This window comes from Bidens hawaiensis, unplaced genomic scaffold (genome assembly GCF_021521415.1).
Source record: "Bidens hawaiensis isolate Kalapana, Puna unplaced genomic scaffold, B.hawaiensis_p1.1 tig00054418_1, whole genome shotgun sequence".
NCBI classification, from domain to species: domain Eukaryota; kingdom Viridiplantae; phylum Streptophyta; class Magnoliopsida; order Asterales; family Asteraceae; genus Bidens; species Bidens hawaiensis.
Genome location: NW_027499818.1, coordinates 13,873 through 30,875, shown reverse-complemented (window position 1 = coordinate 30,875; position 17,003 = coordinate 13,873). Strand labels below are relative to the sequence as shown.

At 33.9% G+C, this 17,003-nt stretch overlaps 1 protein-coding gene across 1 annotated transcript; it reads left to right on the top strand.

The window, feature by feature from the left end:
* The first annotated feature begins 639 nt into the window (after nucleotides 1-639).
* On the top strand, nucleotides 640-3,897 carry LOC143600604 (alpha-copaene synthase-like). Its single transcript, XM_077078243.1, has 7 exons — nucleotides 640-817; nucleotides 1,005-1,278; nucleotides 1,359-1,734; nucleotides 1,821-2,039; nucleotides 2,990-3,128; nucleotides 3,234-3,482; nucleotides 3,604-3,897. Exons 1-7 carry the CDS (start codon nucleotides 671-673, stop codon nucleotides 3,895-3,897), a joined length of 1,698 nt encoding a protein of 565 aa, XP_076934358.1. The 5' UTR covers nucleotides 640-670.
* Nucleotides 3,898-17,003: the final 13,106 nt, after the last annotated feature.

The following is a 17,003-nucleotide window of genomic DNA, read 5'->3' as shown; positions in this document are numbered from 1 at the left end:
ATAAACTAAAAAACTTTTATAGGTATCTTATTTTTTATTTCATATTATTTAAAAATAAAATAAGTTATAGTAAATAGCTTTAAAATAAAAATAATAAAAGTCAAATAAATAAAAATTTAAAAAATTACATGAACAATAAATAAACCAATCACACGCCCTCACACACACAAAATTATTATTTTTATTAAAATACATAAACAATAACACTTTTTATTATAAAATTTACCGTTGAAGGTAAAAACAAACAAAAAAAATCATTCTTAAATAAAAAAAAGAAAGATAATTAAAGTAGGATGTTGAAATTGTTTTCAAAATTTAATTAAAAAATTAATTACACTGAACCCACTTATCATGTTTACTTTTATTCAGTTTATTGGATATGCTCTAAACTGAACATACCTTCAGTGTGCATTCATCCAGCTAGTATTCTAACAAATGTCACATCAGTACTAAACATCACATTAAAGAGATGCTCTAACATGACATGAATTTTTGTTGAGCTCCGACATGGAGTCCAATTTGGGGACCAATATTGATTAGGTAAACTCATACGGAGTATTTAAGTAGGTTTCTTTATTTATTTTTAATGTTCATGATCTTCTATAAACAACATTGAATGCCCAAGATAATGTTATACTCAACCATAATATTTCCCTTTGATTCAAACTAGATGATGCATTCCAAAATGGCCACAACGGTAGCTAACACTGTCTTCCAAGCCAATGCACAAAGCACCATAGAGTCGGTGCGTCCCGTAGTCAACTTTCCTCCATCGATTTGGGGTGATCGCTTCCTATCATTCTCCCTTGACAATTCGGTAAGAGCTCATATAGATTACTCACACTTGTAAAATTAACATTGTTGTGTTCGGTGGCAGACATAGAATCTTTTCTATCGAGATAGTTTTTTTAGCAATGCTCCGATTATATCACTTAACTCGAGTCATGCTTGTGTTGGTATGTCTTTCTTTAAGTTACGAATAACTACGTGGTTTCATTCTCTAGCAATTGGAAGCATATGGTAAAGCTATGGAGCAACCGAAAGAACAACTTAGAAGATTGATACTAAACCCCGCTATTGATTCAAACGAGAAATTGAGTTTGATTTACTCTGTGTATCGTCTTGGTTTGACATATCTTTTCTCGAATGATATTGATGGCCAACTTGATCAACTTTTCAACCAGCAGCTTAATTTGCAAAGTTGCCAAGAAGCAGATCTTTATACAATATCTATTCACTTTCAAGTCTTTAGAAGCTTTGGTTACAGGTTATCCTGTGGTAAGTCACTCAAAAAAGTTGCTTAAAGACGGATTTATATATTTTTATTGTATATTGTTAAATTTATGGCGGTTATGTAGACGTGTTCAACAAGTTCAAGGACTGTAGTTCGGGTGAGTTCAAAGAAGACATCAGTAAAGATGTGAGGGGTATGATAGGTTTCTATGAGAGTGCTCAATTAAGAATTGGAGGAGAATCTATACTAGATGAAGCCAATATTTTCATAGAAACTAAACTAAAAACCATAGAAAAAACACTCCAAGGTACTCTTTCACGACAAGTGAAACATGTGTTGGAGAGGCCTTATAATCGAGGGCATCAAATGGTAGAAGCAAGGTGGTATCTGTCTGAATTCGAAGAAGAAATTTCGAGATATGACTCGCTACTAACGCTTGCAAAGGTGCATTTCAACTACTTGCAACTCCTACAAAAGGAAGAGCTTCGAATTATTTCAAAGTAAGTGATTGAAGAAGAAAAACAATTTCTAATTGCATGGATATAACATAAAATGATCAATAATGAATCTATACCTTTTGATTTAGGTGGTGGAAAGACATAGACTTACAAGCAAAAATACCTTATGTTAGAGAGAGAGTGCCTGAGCTCTATATGTGGATATTGGCTTTTTTCTTGGAGCCTCATTATTCTCAAGCTCGAATAATAACAACAAAAATCGTAGTGTTTGTGTCGGTGTTAGATGACACATATGATGCATATTCTACTATTGAGGAGGCCCGACTTCTAACTCACGCAATAAATAGGTATTTGTTTGACTGTTTCTTAGCTATAACGTTGGGCATTTACGGCTGAAAAATACAATCACAAATTTTGCTACCGAATTGCCGATTAAGAGCATTCTCATCCGGATCTTCATCTCCATCTTTATAATTATACTACAAAACACTATATTTCTCTTTTCTGTTCAATTAAATAATATTACTTTATAACTTTATCATTACAGTTTTCTCTCTCCTATACTCACAACCGATTCAACAAACATTAAAAAATAAATAGGAACAAACAAAGTTTTCTCATATTTACAAAAAAATCACTACATTTTCTCTCTCCACCCTATAATTTACACTCATAACCACTCAAAACCCCACCCTATAATTTACAAACTCTTCTCATAATAATATAGGGAATGGGTTGGGAATGCTCTAAGACCTTTGTTACATTGATTCCATAATTCACCAAATGGTCGCAAATTTACCAACCAAATTGCAACCATAGCTACACAGGTTTTAGAATTAGCCTCCCCACCAAAAGGTCGCAAAACGGCCAAATCACTTGGTCACAACATATTAAAGATTAGAGTTAAAAGAAAAAGAAACACGGTCACAAAGCAGTTGTCAGCGTGAAAAAAGCAATCAGAAATAAGGAAAAAAATGTGGTTGGAATCAATCCAAAAAAAATGGAAAACGCAATAAATTTCAAGGAATAATTGATGTGGTTATAATGTATATTAGTATTAGTATAATCTGTGTTGGTTCCTTATGGTACTTATTTTTGGTTCAAATTGTTGGACTTGTATTTGACTTTTGGTGAATTTTGTATATATTTGAATAATGTGGGATTCTGGGATAGTCCTAGGATTCTGGGATGGTCATGCTCTTGTATCAGTTGATGTATTTATGTATATCTCACTAACAATGTTAAACAACATATTGATTGATCCATATTCTATCCTTTGTTGTTTTGGTCTTTTTAGGTGGGACATCAGTGCTATTTCGCAACTTCCAGAATATATGAAACCGGTCTATGAAATGATTCTCAACGAGTATGCCGAATTTAACAAACAAGTACCTCATCAGTTGACACCAAATATCATTGAGGCTTCAATAAAAGCTGTATGATTCTATTGTTACCAAATATCATTATGCTTCACTCTCAATTTCTACTTACAATCACCGTGTAAATAACTATATTTTTCCTTTATTTCTGTTATGTGTCAGTTTCAAAACTTGGCAAGAAGCTACCATCAAGAGGCTGAATGGAGACATGTTGGAGAGGTGCCATCATTTGAAGCGTATATGAAGATTGGGCGTTTTACTTCTGCATATGATATTTTAAGTAAGTCTGCGTTGATTGGTATGGGCGAGATTGTCACGCAAGATGTTATAGTTTGGTATGAAAGTGATCCAAATATGTTAATAGCTACAGAGTTAATCGGAAGGATTGAAAATGATGTCGTGAGTGTCCAGGTAATAAACCTTTTCCGTGAAAAAGATTTTGTACGATCAGTATATTATCTATGACTACAAAATAGATACAAAATAGCATATATTGTTATACACTCTAATAACACTTGACATTCATATGAAGTTTGAGCGTGAAAGAGGTCCATCAGCCACAAGTGTAGACGCATATATGAAGACTTTTATGGTGTCAGAAAATGTAGCCGTCAATGCAGTTAAAAATATGGTTGAAAATGCATGGAAAGATATACGTGAGGGGTGTCTAAAGCCAACAGCTGTGCCAAAGGATCTACTTGCTCCAATTGTTAATCTTGCACAAATGACAGACGTGACGTACAAGTACAACGACGGGCTCACTTTTCCAGAAAAGACACTTAAGGAATATATTACGCTCTTGTTTTTTGTTTCAGTCCCCATGTAACATGACTGAGTTAAGGGTTACTCAGCTATGTGTATCTTGCTTAATTTGTGTAAGAATGGCTAGTGATATTCACTATGGGTATCAGGGTATGCGTACAATATGTTCAGTATCTTCCTTTCCCAAGCACGCTACATATAAATGATTGTTATCATTCTAGTTTTAATTATTTATTTGAAAATGTTCATGTATCAACTGTACCACGTGATCTATGTGTATAAACTAAACTAGTTTTAGAACTCTTGTGATGCATGAGATACTTAAAAGAAATATAGTTAAACTATATAATAAATGATTAATTAATGTAAAAATACCATGTATTTATCAAAGTAAATGATTTTCCAAGTTCAAATTATATATTCTGATGGAATATTCATATGAATACGTGGTATATTCTCACGTCATTTATTCATAATTACGAAAAAAAATACACATAGTGATTTTATAAGTTTGAATTATATTCTTTAATAGAATAGTAAATCTAACAAAAAATGATAAGATATTTGATTCTGGATGGCATAAAGAAAAGAACATCATATATAAAATTAGCACAAATAAAACACGCTTTTATATTAGAGTTTCGAAAAAGATGAATGAAAACACCATGGATCCATTGAAGTTGAATGAATATGTGAGAATAAAATTGCTATTCATTTTTATTTTTTTCTAGTCTTTATCACACTTTTACATATGTTTATATGATATTTGTGTTTAGACTAAATTCAATTAGATACTTTAGTTGATTGAAAGTTTTAGTAACACTTGAAAATTTAGTTGGTTTAGCTATTAGCGTATTAACTATAGTCGTGTTTGTTGAAACTCAAATTTTAAGGCTTATGGAACTTAAACCATGGAGTTGTAAAATAGTTCCGCTTAAATTTTGAAATTGTTAACTGATTGACACTTCCTTGTCATAACTTAGGTAATTTTAAACGAAGGTCCCTTTTTTTCATCGAGAACCACCACACACGCATAAACGAATTACGTACATTGTTTGCGATGGCGGTTAGCTGCGTCTTTTCAATTGGCGACCAACATGCAACAGCCCATGAAGGCCCCTCCCAAATTAAAATAGATCTTGGGCGTTTGACTATATAACTAACGTGACATGCTACTAGCGTCGTACATATTTCAATTTTATAAATAAAAACATTTATTTGTTCACAGTGAAAGTTTAAAATTATATTTATGACAAGAGTTAATGGCTGGGGATGGGTCCAATTAATGATGCATCCATCTATCCAAGTGAAGTAGTGAATTGACTAAAATCTTTATCAAATGAAGTAGCGTCACTTATTAAAATTTAGAAGAACGAGAGAAGGTGGGTGATGGACCCTAAATGTCACATTAATATTATGTGTAATGTATATATGGTGTTACGAGACACAAATGGACAAAAGGTTAAGCAATTAGACATTTAGATTTGGAAGTATTGCAATAACAACAACAATACTAAAACTTTGTAACAATTTTACAGCTAAAAAAATGATATAAAAGTATTAATTAATAAACTATATAATATATTTTGAAACTGTGTCAAGTTATTCTACGAAGGGGAACAAAAATAAGAAGGATGCGAAGTATTTATAGCCACACAAAAAAAACCCTTAAAAAATTAAAAAAAAACAAATAAAAAAATCATAATTCAAAATTTAATAAAAAACGAAAAATATGAAGACACAAAAATGTTTCTACCGCCTATCTCATTCTCAAAAAAAAAACAAAAACAATAGTGAGTGAAAAAAATCGTTGTGTCTTTATCATTATGTTTTGGGTTTGTTTTCGTCATTGATTGCTTTTTTTTTTCTTCATATTGTGTTATACTACTAAACATTATGATATATTTTGTTCGGCATTGTGTTATATTTTACGATCTATTGTGTCTTTTTTTAGTCATAATTGTGTCTTTGATCTCACCATTGTGTCTTTTCGTCCTTTCTTTGTATTTTTTTGAACTGGAATGATGGCCGAAACATTTTAGTTTTTTAATTTTTTTTGTTTTTTGTTTATATTCTGAGTTATGCTTTTTTTATTATTTTTTTTGAATTTATTTTTAAAGGGTTTTTTGTGTGGTCAACAATTCATTCTCACACTTCTTATTTTTGTTTCTCTTTGTATTTTAGCCTTACCCTTTGAAACAATAGATATAAGTTTATTATTAGTTTATGAGTTCCTTTAAACATCTTCATGTTTTTAACATACTAATTATCAAATATGATTCTATCTACACTATTCAATTTAGGGATAAGCAAAATCGGGATCGGTACCGATTAGTACCGGTACCGTACCGGTACGGGTACTGAAATTGGTACCGTCGGTACCGAATCGGTAACAAAGTTTTAAGTTTTGGGATCGGTACGGTACCGGTACCGGTACGGTACGGTATCGGTATTTTCCGATTTTTTACCTCCGGTACCGGTATAATCCCGGTACCGTCCCGGTACTGTACCGGTACCGAATCGAATATTTCGGTACCGGTACCGGTACCAATAATTAGGGATTTTTGGGATCGAGATTTTCGGGATCGGGACCGGTCGGTACCGGTCCTGTACCATGTTCATCCCTAATTCAATTTAGTTTGTGCTTTTTTAATTTGTACATCACTCTTTTGTATTTATTTCTTTATTATTTACACTTTAATAGCTTTCGGTTCCTTACCTCCGAACTTTGTTAGTTTGTACTTTGTACAACATGTCTTTTTATATTTGCACATCTTATAATTTATATTCTTCTTCGACTTTAATCAGTTTTCATTTCCTTACCTTATTAATACCTTTTAGTTTTCTTCCCTCCAAGTATTAGTAAAATTATAATATAGCACCCACGATTTAGTTTGAGTTTTAATAAACCCTATATTTATTTTCTACGCATACAATTACACGCCCAACGAAACGTGTATTGTTATTTATTTTTATGGTTTTCGATTTAAAACACGTGTATGTACCCTTTGCAACATATATAATAGCGTACCAAAATGACGCCCCTGTTAAAAAGAATTGCTTGATCGGCAGGTGTGTTGCTTAATTTTTAAAGTAAGAATGGTTATTGTACCAAATGAGTCGGAACAAGTATTTAGCTACACGTAATAATGAAGCTCATGAGTGCTTGCAACTTGTAAGTATTCCATACATATTAGAAAGTTAGGTGTACAATAAAAGATGTTACCTTAAAAGGATATCAAATTGGTCTAAACGGCTCTTTTTTTCTTTGAATGCTTTTGATCATTTACTTTTACTTTGAAAATTGTTAAGTTTATATTTTTTTCTAGCTTTGAATCAGAAAAAAAAAAAGATCAAGAACATCAAATGGGTTCTCGTCTCTGTGTAGGTAAGCATAGATCGATCTACTCCTAATTTTGATTGCCATTGTTGACACTTGACATTAATGATTAAACGTTGATGTATGCCCGGTTAATTCCAAGGTTTCTGGTGTTAAATTAACTGGTAGACAGTCTTCACACTCGCCATCAAAGAGTTTGAAATATTTTGAGTTCAAATCACTCAAAAAGGCTACAAGAAATTTCCATCCGAATCGCGTGTTAGTAAAAGGTGAACGTGGTTCGTTTTATGAGGGCCGGATTGATAAAGACCTGGTCTATGTTGTCAAGAAGTTGGACTATTCTGGTCCTGGAAAAAGTGATCTAGAGTGGTTGGTAAGCGAAAAAATAAATTCATATGTATGGATTGCAACAGTTTATTATCCAAGTTTGATATATAGGTGTTTACTTTTATTTTACAAACAACACCAGGCTTTTTTTCCACATAAACGTACGGTCATGTTATTTGTTAATTTCTTATATAATTCAGATTTGTTTTAATGAATAGTTTACCAGTTTTTTGTTTGTCATAAACAAGTTGTGGGTTTGGGTTGCAGGTATGACGAGATAAAGAAGAACAAATAATTATTGCCTTATTGGTGGTTGAAAATTTCTTTTGTTTAATATATACATTGCATTGAGCTTTTTATTTGTTTAATATATAATATTTTTTCTTAAAGAAAAAAAAAAGAAAACACATAATGAACTGAATGTGGGTTTTATTTAATTAATGGTACATTTTGTGATTTATTTGTAGTTAAAAATTAATAAAAGGAATAAATCTTTAAGCGTAATCATGTGATTTTAGTTTGAATTATGTAATTTTAAATTTTAGTTTGAATTATGAATTATGTAACTTTTAATGGAAGATTTTATTCATTTGTATTTAAAGTTATAAAAAAAATAATCTTTAGGGTAGTTTATGGAGTTAAGGTTAAAAATGATGTGGCACTGCATGATTGGTTAGTGCCAAAGGTAGTTTCACTAAATCATCCAAATCTTGCTAAATTAATTGGTTTTTGCATAGAGGGTGTGCACCGATTTCTTGTGTACGAGTTTGTGCAACAACGCAGCTTGGAAAACCTCCTTTTCCCAAGTGAGTTCTTGCAACTGGATCTTGTCTATATTTTATTGGTGCCAAACAGGTCACAAAATCAAGCCATTCATAATAATTGAGTCGAAACAGACACCTTTATTTTTATCTACTAATTATCATAATTCTCATGACAGATAGTTCTAACTTTCAACCCCTTTCATGGAATCTTCGCATAAAAATTGCTACGGGTGTTGCAAAAGGGCTTGAATACTTACATAGTACTACAACAAATGTGAGATATCATAATATCAAGTCATGCAATATATTAATTGATTCTGTGAGTATGTTAATTCAAGAGATTATACAATTATATATTCTCACTCTTTAGTTCTTCTGTTGAGGTATTTTACATATTTAACCTTTTCATGCTTTCAGAATTACAATCCAAAACTTTACAAAATTGAGTTGGAAAACACGCTAAACGCAAGAGATTGGGCTTCCATTCGCATTTTTGCTCCTGAACATGCGATGACAGGTAATCTTATTGAAGAATGTTATATAAATTAATGTGAATAGAACTCATAAATTTGACACACAATTATTCAAAACTCCTTCACTTAAACGCCAATACCGAATTAAAAACAGCATCGTTACAATACACTTTGGGCGAAACAGGTCTAATATGAATTGAAAGTCGACATGACCGAATCCGAAAGAAAAAGGCTTGTAGGCGCTAATGAGTAACGGATTATATATATGTTAATTTATTTAATCATCAATTAACATTATAACAAAAGACATAGCAAAAATACAGTGCATTAAGAAATTGAAACATAAAAAGATAAATAAAGAATACATTGGTGATCAAAGGTGGGCTATTGGTGGTCAATGGTGGCGTCTAATGATGGTCAACGGTGACGCCTTGACGAACTGAGTGGTGGAATGGTGGCCCTGGTGGCCACGCTTGTTGCAATCGCAACTCGCAAGGATGAATTGATCGGCCGCTTAATTTTCTTCTTTTATCTCTTTTTGGTTTTTATTCTAGCTTTTTTAATTTTTAATTTTTAGTTTTAATACGGGAAAAGCTTTTCTCTAGTTATCCTGAAATTATTTTTCTAGCTATCCTCTATAATGCAAGATATAGTGTTCATACGAAAAAACGGGGCATCGAAGAAACAAACCAACCTTAAAAAAAGGTTGTTCTTGGTTATCTTCAATCAATAGTTTACTTTAAATTTCTTGACAATATTTTATAGCTCAATCGCTATAAAGTTTTGACCTATGACCAATGAATAGTTAAGATGGACATGCAATATTTGAAGATTAGGAGAGATTTCATGCTATAACTGAATGCGCGTTTGACACCTAAGCCTCATTATTTTACTTTGTTAGAAGAGTAAGATAGGTTATATGAAAATATATTAAAAAAATTGCCCCTCGGAAAAGAATATTTACGGAGCAAAAAAAAGATTATTTTTTCCTTAGTTTATTTGATGTAATGAAAAGCACCCTTGGGATTGCTAAATGACAGACAAATCACAAATCAGGCTGAGGGTGTGGCTCGCCGGCCGGCCCTAAAAGTCGCCCAAAGTATATTTAAAATGACAAAAAATATTTTTATTAGTTTCGTCTTTCTTTCTTTCATATTGTTATGAAAGGTGTTTGGACTAGAAGATGCGAGATATACAGCTTTGGGGTGGTTCTTCTTGAATTGTTAACAGGGAGGCGAAGTATTGATATAAATCTTGGTATGCAAGGAAATCTACTCATGTTTGCTAACTCTGAAGAGCAAAGAAAACATCCTTGTCATAATGGATCCACGGATTGAAGGCCAATATTCTCCTGCTGCTGCGATACGAGCCGCCTTACTTGCAAAGAAATGTATCAGTGATAAACCCGAAATGAGGCCCAATGCTGATGAGTTAGTTACAGAACTGGAGCAGATTCAAGAGTTGCAGAAAAGCTTTAATTAAAAACAGTTCCATTAAATGATCGTTAATGATGGTAATGTTGTGTCTTATCCATTGATGATGTTTTAAAGATTGTTATGTTATGGCTTGTGTATGCCATGGTGTTTAATGTGTGACTCATAATATATCCGATTAGATTCTTAGTACCTACCAACCTGATTTATATCAAGTATATACGGTATATATAATATAATATACTTGTCACACCCCGACCGATGGCGGATATACATCATGGTGTAACGTGATTGTTCATCACACAAGCCCGAAGGAAAAACCTGTTTACCCGACCAGCAAACCCGATTACTTGATAACACATTCTTACCTGTTTACCCAATTATATTCCCGACATGATTTTTTTTTAACTATTTACTTTAAGCATATATGGTATATAACATACCCGATTATATTTCTTATTCCTGCTAACCTAATGTATTATAAATATATACGGGGTTTGGAGCCTGGTATTAGACAAGCTATTATTATCAGGTATGGGCTGTGATGACCTAAGCATGTCTGAAAAGTGAAACCCGACTCATTGTCATCCTTAATAATGAAGAACGCAAAATGGTGTACGATTTTAAACATATAATCACCAAAAGATAATTGGTTCCAACTTCCAACATAATATATCTTAGTTATGATCGGCGCATAAATTGCACCTAAAGATCTCCGTTTACGACTATCTTTTTTTTTTATCACGAACGAAACTTCTACATGTTTTATACTAAAACATGCATGATTAGTATTTGGCATAATGCGTCGAAAACTTGGATATTTTAACTATCAACCGGGCTTCACGTAGTCGTTCAAGTAGTGCAAGTGGTGTAGGCGTCTTAGTTGAATCGCATGCACACTATAAAGACGAGCACAACCCCACGTTTAATATGCAAAGGCCTTGGTAACTTTTGAAACAAAGATCGAAGTGGAATCTCGTCCCGTTAATGGGTCGTGTTGGTGAATAATTGGAGAGAACCTCAGTTGTGATCTTGAATCGTAAATACAGAAACGGAAATTTTAGATATGGCGATGGGTTTTGGTTGCAAAAAAAAAAAAAAGAAAAACAAAAATAGGGATAAAGAAGTATGTGCTCTGTTGAATTAATATTTAGGAATATCCTCCTCCTCCTCATCATCATCAACAACTCAAAGGTATTTATAAACCTAACAAACACAAATTAATTAGAAGTAGGATACTAATAAATATTAAACTTATACTTTAAATAAATAAAACTTAGATAATAATATCCTCTTTATTCTCCCCTTGAGATCGAACTAGCCACCCCTCGGTTTTGTCTTTTAACGAATCAGGATTAAATAAATCAGGTCGATCGTCTAAACTGTCGAAAACGTCAACGTCCAATGATTATATGTTGTCGCAAGCTGTTTCGGACGCACATTCTCGTATAAATCTTAATGACACAGACAACGAGTTTGATCTTTCGGACGATTTGGCTCGTTCGGTCGGGAGAGACAAAAGTTAAGTAAAAGCCAAAGCATCTTCTTAATTTACACTCAATCTAGAGGTGATGAAGAAATTGAAAGTTTGGACTTCAAAAGCCACCGACTACTTTAGGGAGCAAATTTAAAAGGATGTGAGACTTAACACTGCGAAAGACATCTCCATTTAATGGGGCGTGTTCATGAACTTTATGTAAAAAAGACAAGCCGAAATCTTAGCAAATTGTGACAAAAATTAAATTTAGTATTATCGTATTCTATTTGTTTTCATATTTTTTTATTATTTTCTTTTAAATTTAGTTGTAATGTTTTTTTTAAGTAATTTATAATTTATTTAGATGTGGCGGTTTTTCCATGACAAATTCAGATTTATCATTAGAAAAGGATGTTATTATGTAACTAGACGAGTGAAACTTACTAGTTATTTCTTTTAAATAGCAAACTTTATAAACAATTCAAATTTATTATTGTTAACATATCATTTTAACTAGTCAAGTTAACCCCATTTTACACTAATCATATAAGTTAAGTCCACCATACATACACCAATGTATCAAGTCAACAAAAAACCACCAAATTGATTTTTTTTTTTTCACAATTATTCATATGAGGTTGATGTATTTTATTCGTTTAAACACTGGAAGATACAAAATAACAAAAAGGAAAAAAAAAACGTGGACGAAAGCATAAAATAAAAATATAAATATATAAACTAAAAAGGTAAACTAATTAGACAAATCTATCATTATACACGTAACTAGGGGTGTTTATGGTCCTATTTGGCATATCTGATAGTGGTCGGGTTGAGATGTGATAATGGTGGTCAACAACGATTGGTGTTGAAATAGGTGATTGTGAAGATTGGGAATTTTTGAAGTGGGAGACGAAGAAAAGAATGAAGGACGTGGTGGTCAATAGATGGTGGTGAGATAGGTGGTGGTGGTTAGCAAGACGATTGCCAAAGATGAAGGTGCATGGGTGCAGGCGGGTCGGGCTACAATGATGGAGAGAGAAGTTCATGGACGCAGATTGAATGACTATGGGAAGGTGAAGGTAATAACAAGTATATAGTGTTTGATACATAGGTGAAATGGGAAAGTCGGGAAAATAATAAGTATATGGTTTTTGATATAGGGGTGAAATGTCGAGTTTGCCTCTCCATTTGAAAGTGCTAACGGATTGGAGAGATGACGGAGAGACACATTTGATCCCACCAGAAAACTTCATGGACTCAAATCAATTAAAAATTTTGGAAGGGACGCAACTTGCTCCCTCCCTAACCACATGGATGCAAAATTCAACAATTTATAATTAAATATATAAACTTATATCAAATGTACTTTTATGATATTATTGTTATAAACTTTTATAAATATATAAAAGTCTTCCTTAAAAAAACATTTTCATTCTTCAAACTCTTAGTACAAGACTACAAATATATAACAATCACATTCAAATCACATGTGAATTTAGACCAGTTAACACAAGCGTCCCATTCATCCGAAAGGAGTGAAGGACCACACATGATGACGGACAAACTCACAAACAAGCAAATTAAATACGTACTTCATAACACATTTAACGAAACATTTCTTGGATAATGGTTATAAAATATTTTCAAAGAGTTAAGTGTCACTTTAGTACCTATGGTTTGGCCAACTATGCAACTTTAGTACCTAAACTTTATTTTGTGCAACTAGCTACCCCAGCTTCAAAAAAACTTGCTATTTTAGTACTTTTTGCTAACCCCGTTAATTTTTTCTCGTTAAGTCAGGGGTAAACTTGTAATTTCAATCATTTTATCATAAACTCAAAAAGAGTTAAGTGCCACTTTAGTATCTGTGGTTTGGCAAATTACGCAACTTTAGTACCTAACCTTTTTTTTGTGCAACTAGCTACCCCAGCTTCAAAAAACTTGCCATTATAGTACTTTTTGCTAACCCCGTAAATTTTTTCTCGTTAAGTCAGAGGTAAACTTGTAATTTCAATTATTTTATCATAAACTCAAAAAAAATATGTGGTGACAGGGACTCGAACTCACGCCTATGGTTTTTACAAAGTTTTAACGAGGGATGCAATAGCCAGTAGGACAAGTGACTGACTTGTTCATAAGCTGGTTCTGAATACTTTTATAGTCAAGTTTGAAAGACCCCCAAATCCTCATAAACCATAGAAATGTCAAAATTGGTCCTAACGGATCATGCAACTAGTTACACCACCACAATTGGGCCCAATTCCGCCCTCCGATTTCGTCAATCAGAGCTGTTAATCCCCTGCTTAATCAGGTCAATGCACTGCACATATTGTATAGCATATTTTGGGTTGGAATTCAAAATGAAAATTAACCAGTTGGCCAGAGCTGAGATGGCCGGAATCCCACCGGTATTGAGATGGGACAGAAGCCGAAAAACGAAAGAGAAAGGGGGTGGGGGCTGTTTAGTTTAAGATTTGACACCATCGGTCCATAGGGTTTTCAAATGTTTAAAAACTAAACAAAACCTTTACTAAAGGGGGAATTTTATTAAATGAAGAGTTAAGTGCCATTTTAGTACATGTGGTTTGGCCAACTACGCAACTTTAGTACCTAAGTTAAATGAATTAATAAAATAACTGAAATTACAAGTTTACCCTTGACTTAACGTGAAAAAATTAACGGGGTTAGCCAAAAATACTAAAATGGCAAGTTTTTGAAACTGAGGTAGCCAGTTGCACAAAATAAAGTTTAGGTACTAAAGTTGCGTAGTTGGCTAAACCACGAATACTAAAATGACACTTAACTCTATTTTCAAATCACTTTAAACTTTTGAAAACATATAGTCAAAAATCAGAACCATATCATATAGTGCAACCTAGGGGATGCGAGTGGTGACGTCAGATTTTCCATTTGTTTGAAACAACTAGGTGACTAAAAATAGGTTAGTTTTTTGTAGCCTAGTTCAAGATTTTGCGGCATATCATTTCTCAATGATGCAAAGCACCCGCGGTTTATGCCTTTTGGACTTGGGATTTGCCTGAGTTAATTATATGAGTATTTCATGCTTCCTGCTAAGGCTATGCGTATTGGAGGAGCTACAAATTGGGAGAATTGTGACACGTGTCGCCCAGTCAGTAAATAGTAGGAATTTGTTTTTGAGGTGTAATGGTGTTGTAGGCTAATATATATACATATATGTATATATATACCACACACAAACATATATAATAATAATAATATAAATATATATACATACATACAATACACACACATCACACATACATTCACCAGCGACAAAAGGTTTTCGCCCCCCCCCCTATCGCCCCACATTTCGCCCGGGGGGCGGTGTTCTCGTCCAAAAGTCGCCCCCACATATCGCCCAGTACGCTTAGTCTAAAAAGCAGACAAAAGTTTTGTTGGAAATCTTGTATTAATAAAAACCAGAAAATAAAGAAATAAGAAATAATTGACACAGTAAACCAGGCTTGTGTTTAACACAATTCCCTTAAACAAATTTTCGGTCTGTTCCCAGGGTACTCCGGTTCGAAACAGAATCGGTGCTCTGCCGGACTCGGACACTTGCCTGAAACGAAATTGGAAATAACGCTATTGCAGTAGGAAGAAGATGAAGTGTGTTTTTGAGGTGGTGTGTTGACTAAAGAATGGCCATTGTATTTATAACCAAGAGTCATAAACATATATTCAATTCAGAGTTATGACCATTAAAGAATATTAAATAATAATAATATTCATCTAATGACCATTTAGTGTAGAATTGAAACTGAATAATAATAATAATCATAATCATTATGATCATTAATTGTATTGACCAGACAACCAATTTGAATTTCAAAAACGAATTCAAAAAACTGTCTCACGCGGGCTCGGGTTTTCGGAGTTGCATTCGTGTCCGCGTGACGTGCGGGCACGCACGAGTTCGATGAATTTCTAGTCCAGAAACCCAAATTTGCACCCTCCCTACGCGTGCATAGGACTTGTGGTAAAACATGTCAAAAAGAATTCAAATGGGTGTAAGGTCACTACCTTATAAACCATTCATTATTTTATTCCCAAACCGATGTGGGACAAACTTTTACCACTTCCATCACTTCCTTCATTCACACACTTAAAACTTCCAACAATCCCCCACATGAATGGAGGTCGAAACAACATTATTCCGATTAGATTTCAATAGTTGAATCTTGCATACAATAGGTAGGTGTTATCCTTTGAACCTTTGCTTATGAAGCAGACTTAGCCCACTGGCTCTGAGTAGACGGTGATGTCTTTGAACTCGTCTGCTGTTTGTGTAGACGACAATACACTTCACACAAGACTCTCCCTGACAAAGTCAAGTCCTCATAGTTATGTTCGTTATGGTCATGAACATGCGCCTGGTTCTGCAAGAGCTATTAAGTATTGTGCCCAACAACACCCTTCGAAGCGACCCCACTTCTCTCTCACATAGGTGATTCACCATGTATGACTACCTTGGTCGAATCATTAAAAGCCATATGCTTAGCCTCACACTTGTCACTTTTAGGAATGGACTAGGAAGGTTACCTTGCCACGTGGTAAACTCCCTCTTAAAATTGTAGGGTTATCCCCCCCCCCCCCACAATGACTGCACTAATTCATACAATTAGGTTTTCCTATTGAACTCAACTCTTGGGATCTCCAGTCTGTTGAGTTAGGTTTCCTTCGCATGAACTTTAATTTTTCAAGGGCTTCAGTCCCATTCCCATGGACGACTTCTGAACTAACTCTCTACTTAGGCCTTTTGTTAGCGAATCCGCAATATTATCCTTTGACCTCACGTAGTCAACAGTGACAATTCCAGTAGATATTACTTGTCGTACCGTATTATATCTACGTCTAATATGTCTATTCTTACCATTATACATTGTGCTATGAGCTCTGCCAATTTCCGATTGGCTATCACGATGTATACAGATGGCCGATGCCGGCTTAGGCCATCTTGGTATATCCTCAACAAATTAACGTAACCATTCTGCCTCTTCGCCCGCTTTATCTAGGACGATGAATTCGGATTCCATCGTGGATCTAGCTATAACCGTTTGTTTAGACGATTTCCACTATATAGCAGCACCTCCAAGTGTGAATACATACTCACTTGTTGCTCTGGAATCATTCGTGTCAGATATCCAATTTGCATCACAATGTCCTTCGACAACTGCAGGATATCTGTTATATTGTAACCCGTATTCTCTAGTGTATCTTAGGTACCGAAGCAACCGAATCACACAGTTCCAATGACTTGAACTTGGGTTGCTTGTGTATCTACTTAGCTTGCTCACAACATATGCTAAGTCGGGTCTAGTGCAACTCATAAGAT

Coding starts and splice junctions, on each gene's coding strand:
- LOC143600604 (XM_077078243.1), top strand. CDS start 671: ATGATGCATTCCAAAATGGCCACAACGGTAGCTAACACTGTCTTCCAA. Junction 1,735..1,820: donor GAGCTTCGAATTATTTCAAA/GTAAGTGATTGA, acceptor CTTTTGATTTAG/GTGGTGGAAAGACATAGACT. Junction 3,129..3,233: donor TTGAGGCTTCAATAAAAGCT/GTATGATTCTAT, acceptor GTTATGTGTCAG/TTTCAAAACTTGGCAAGAAG.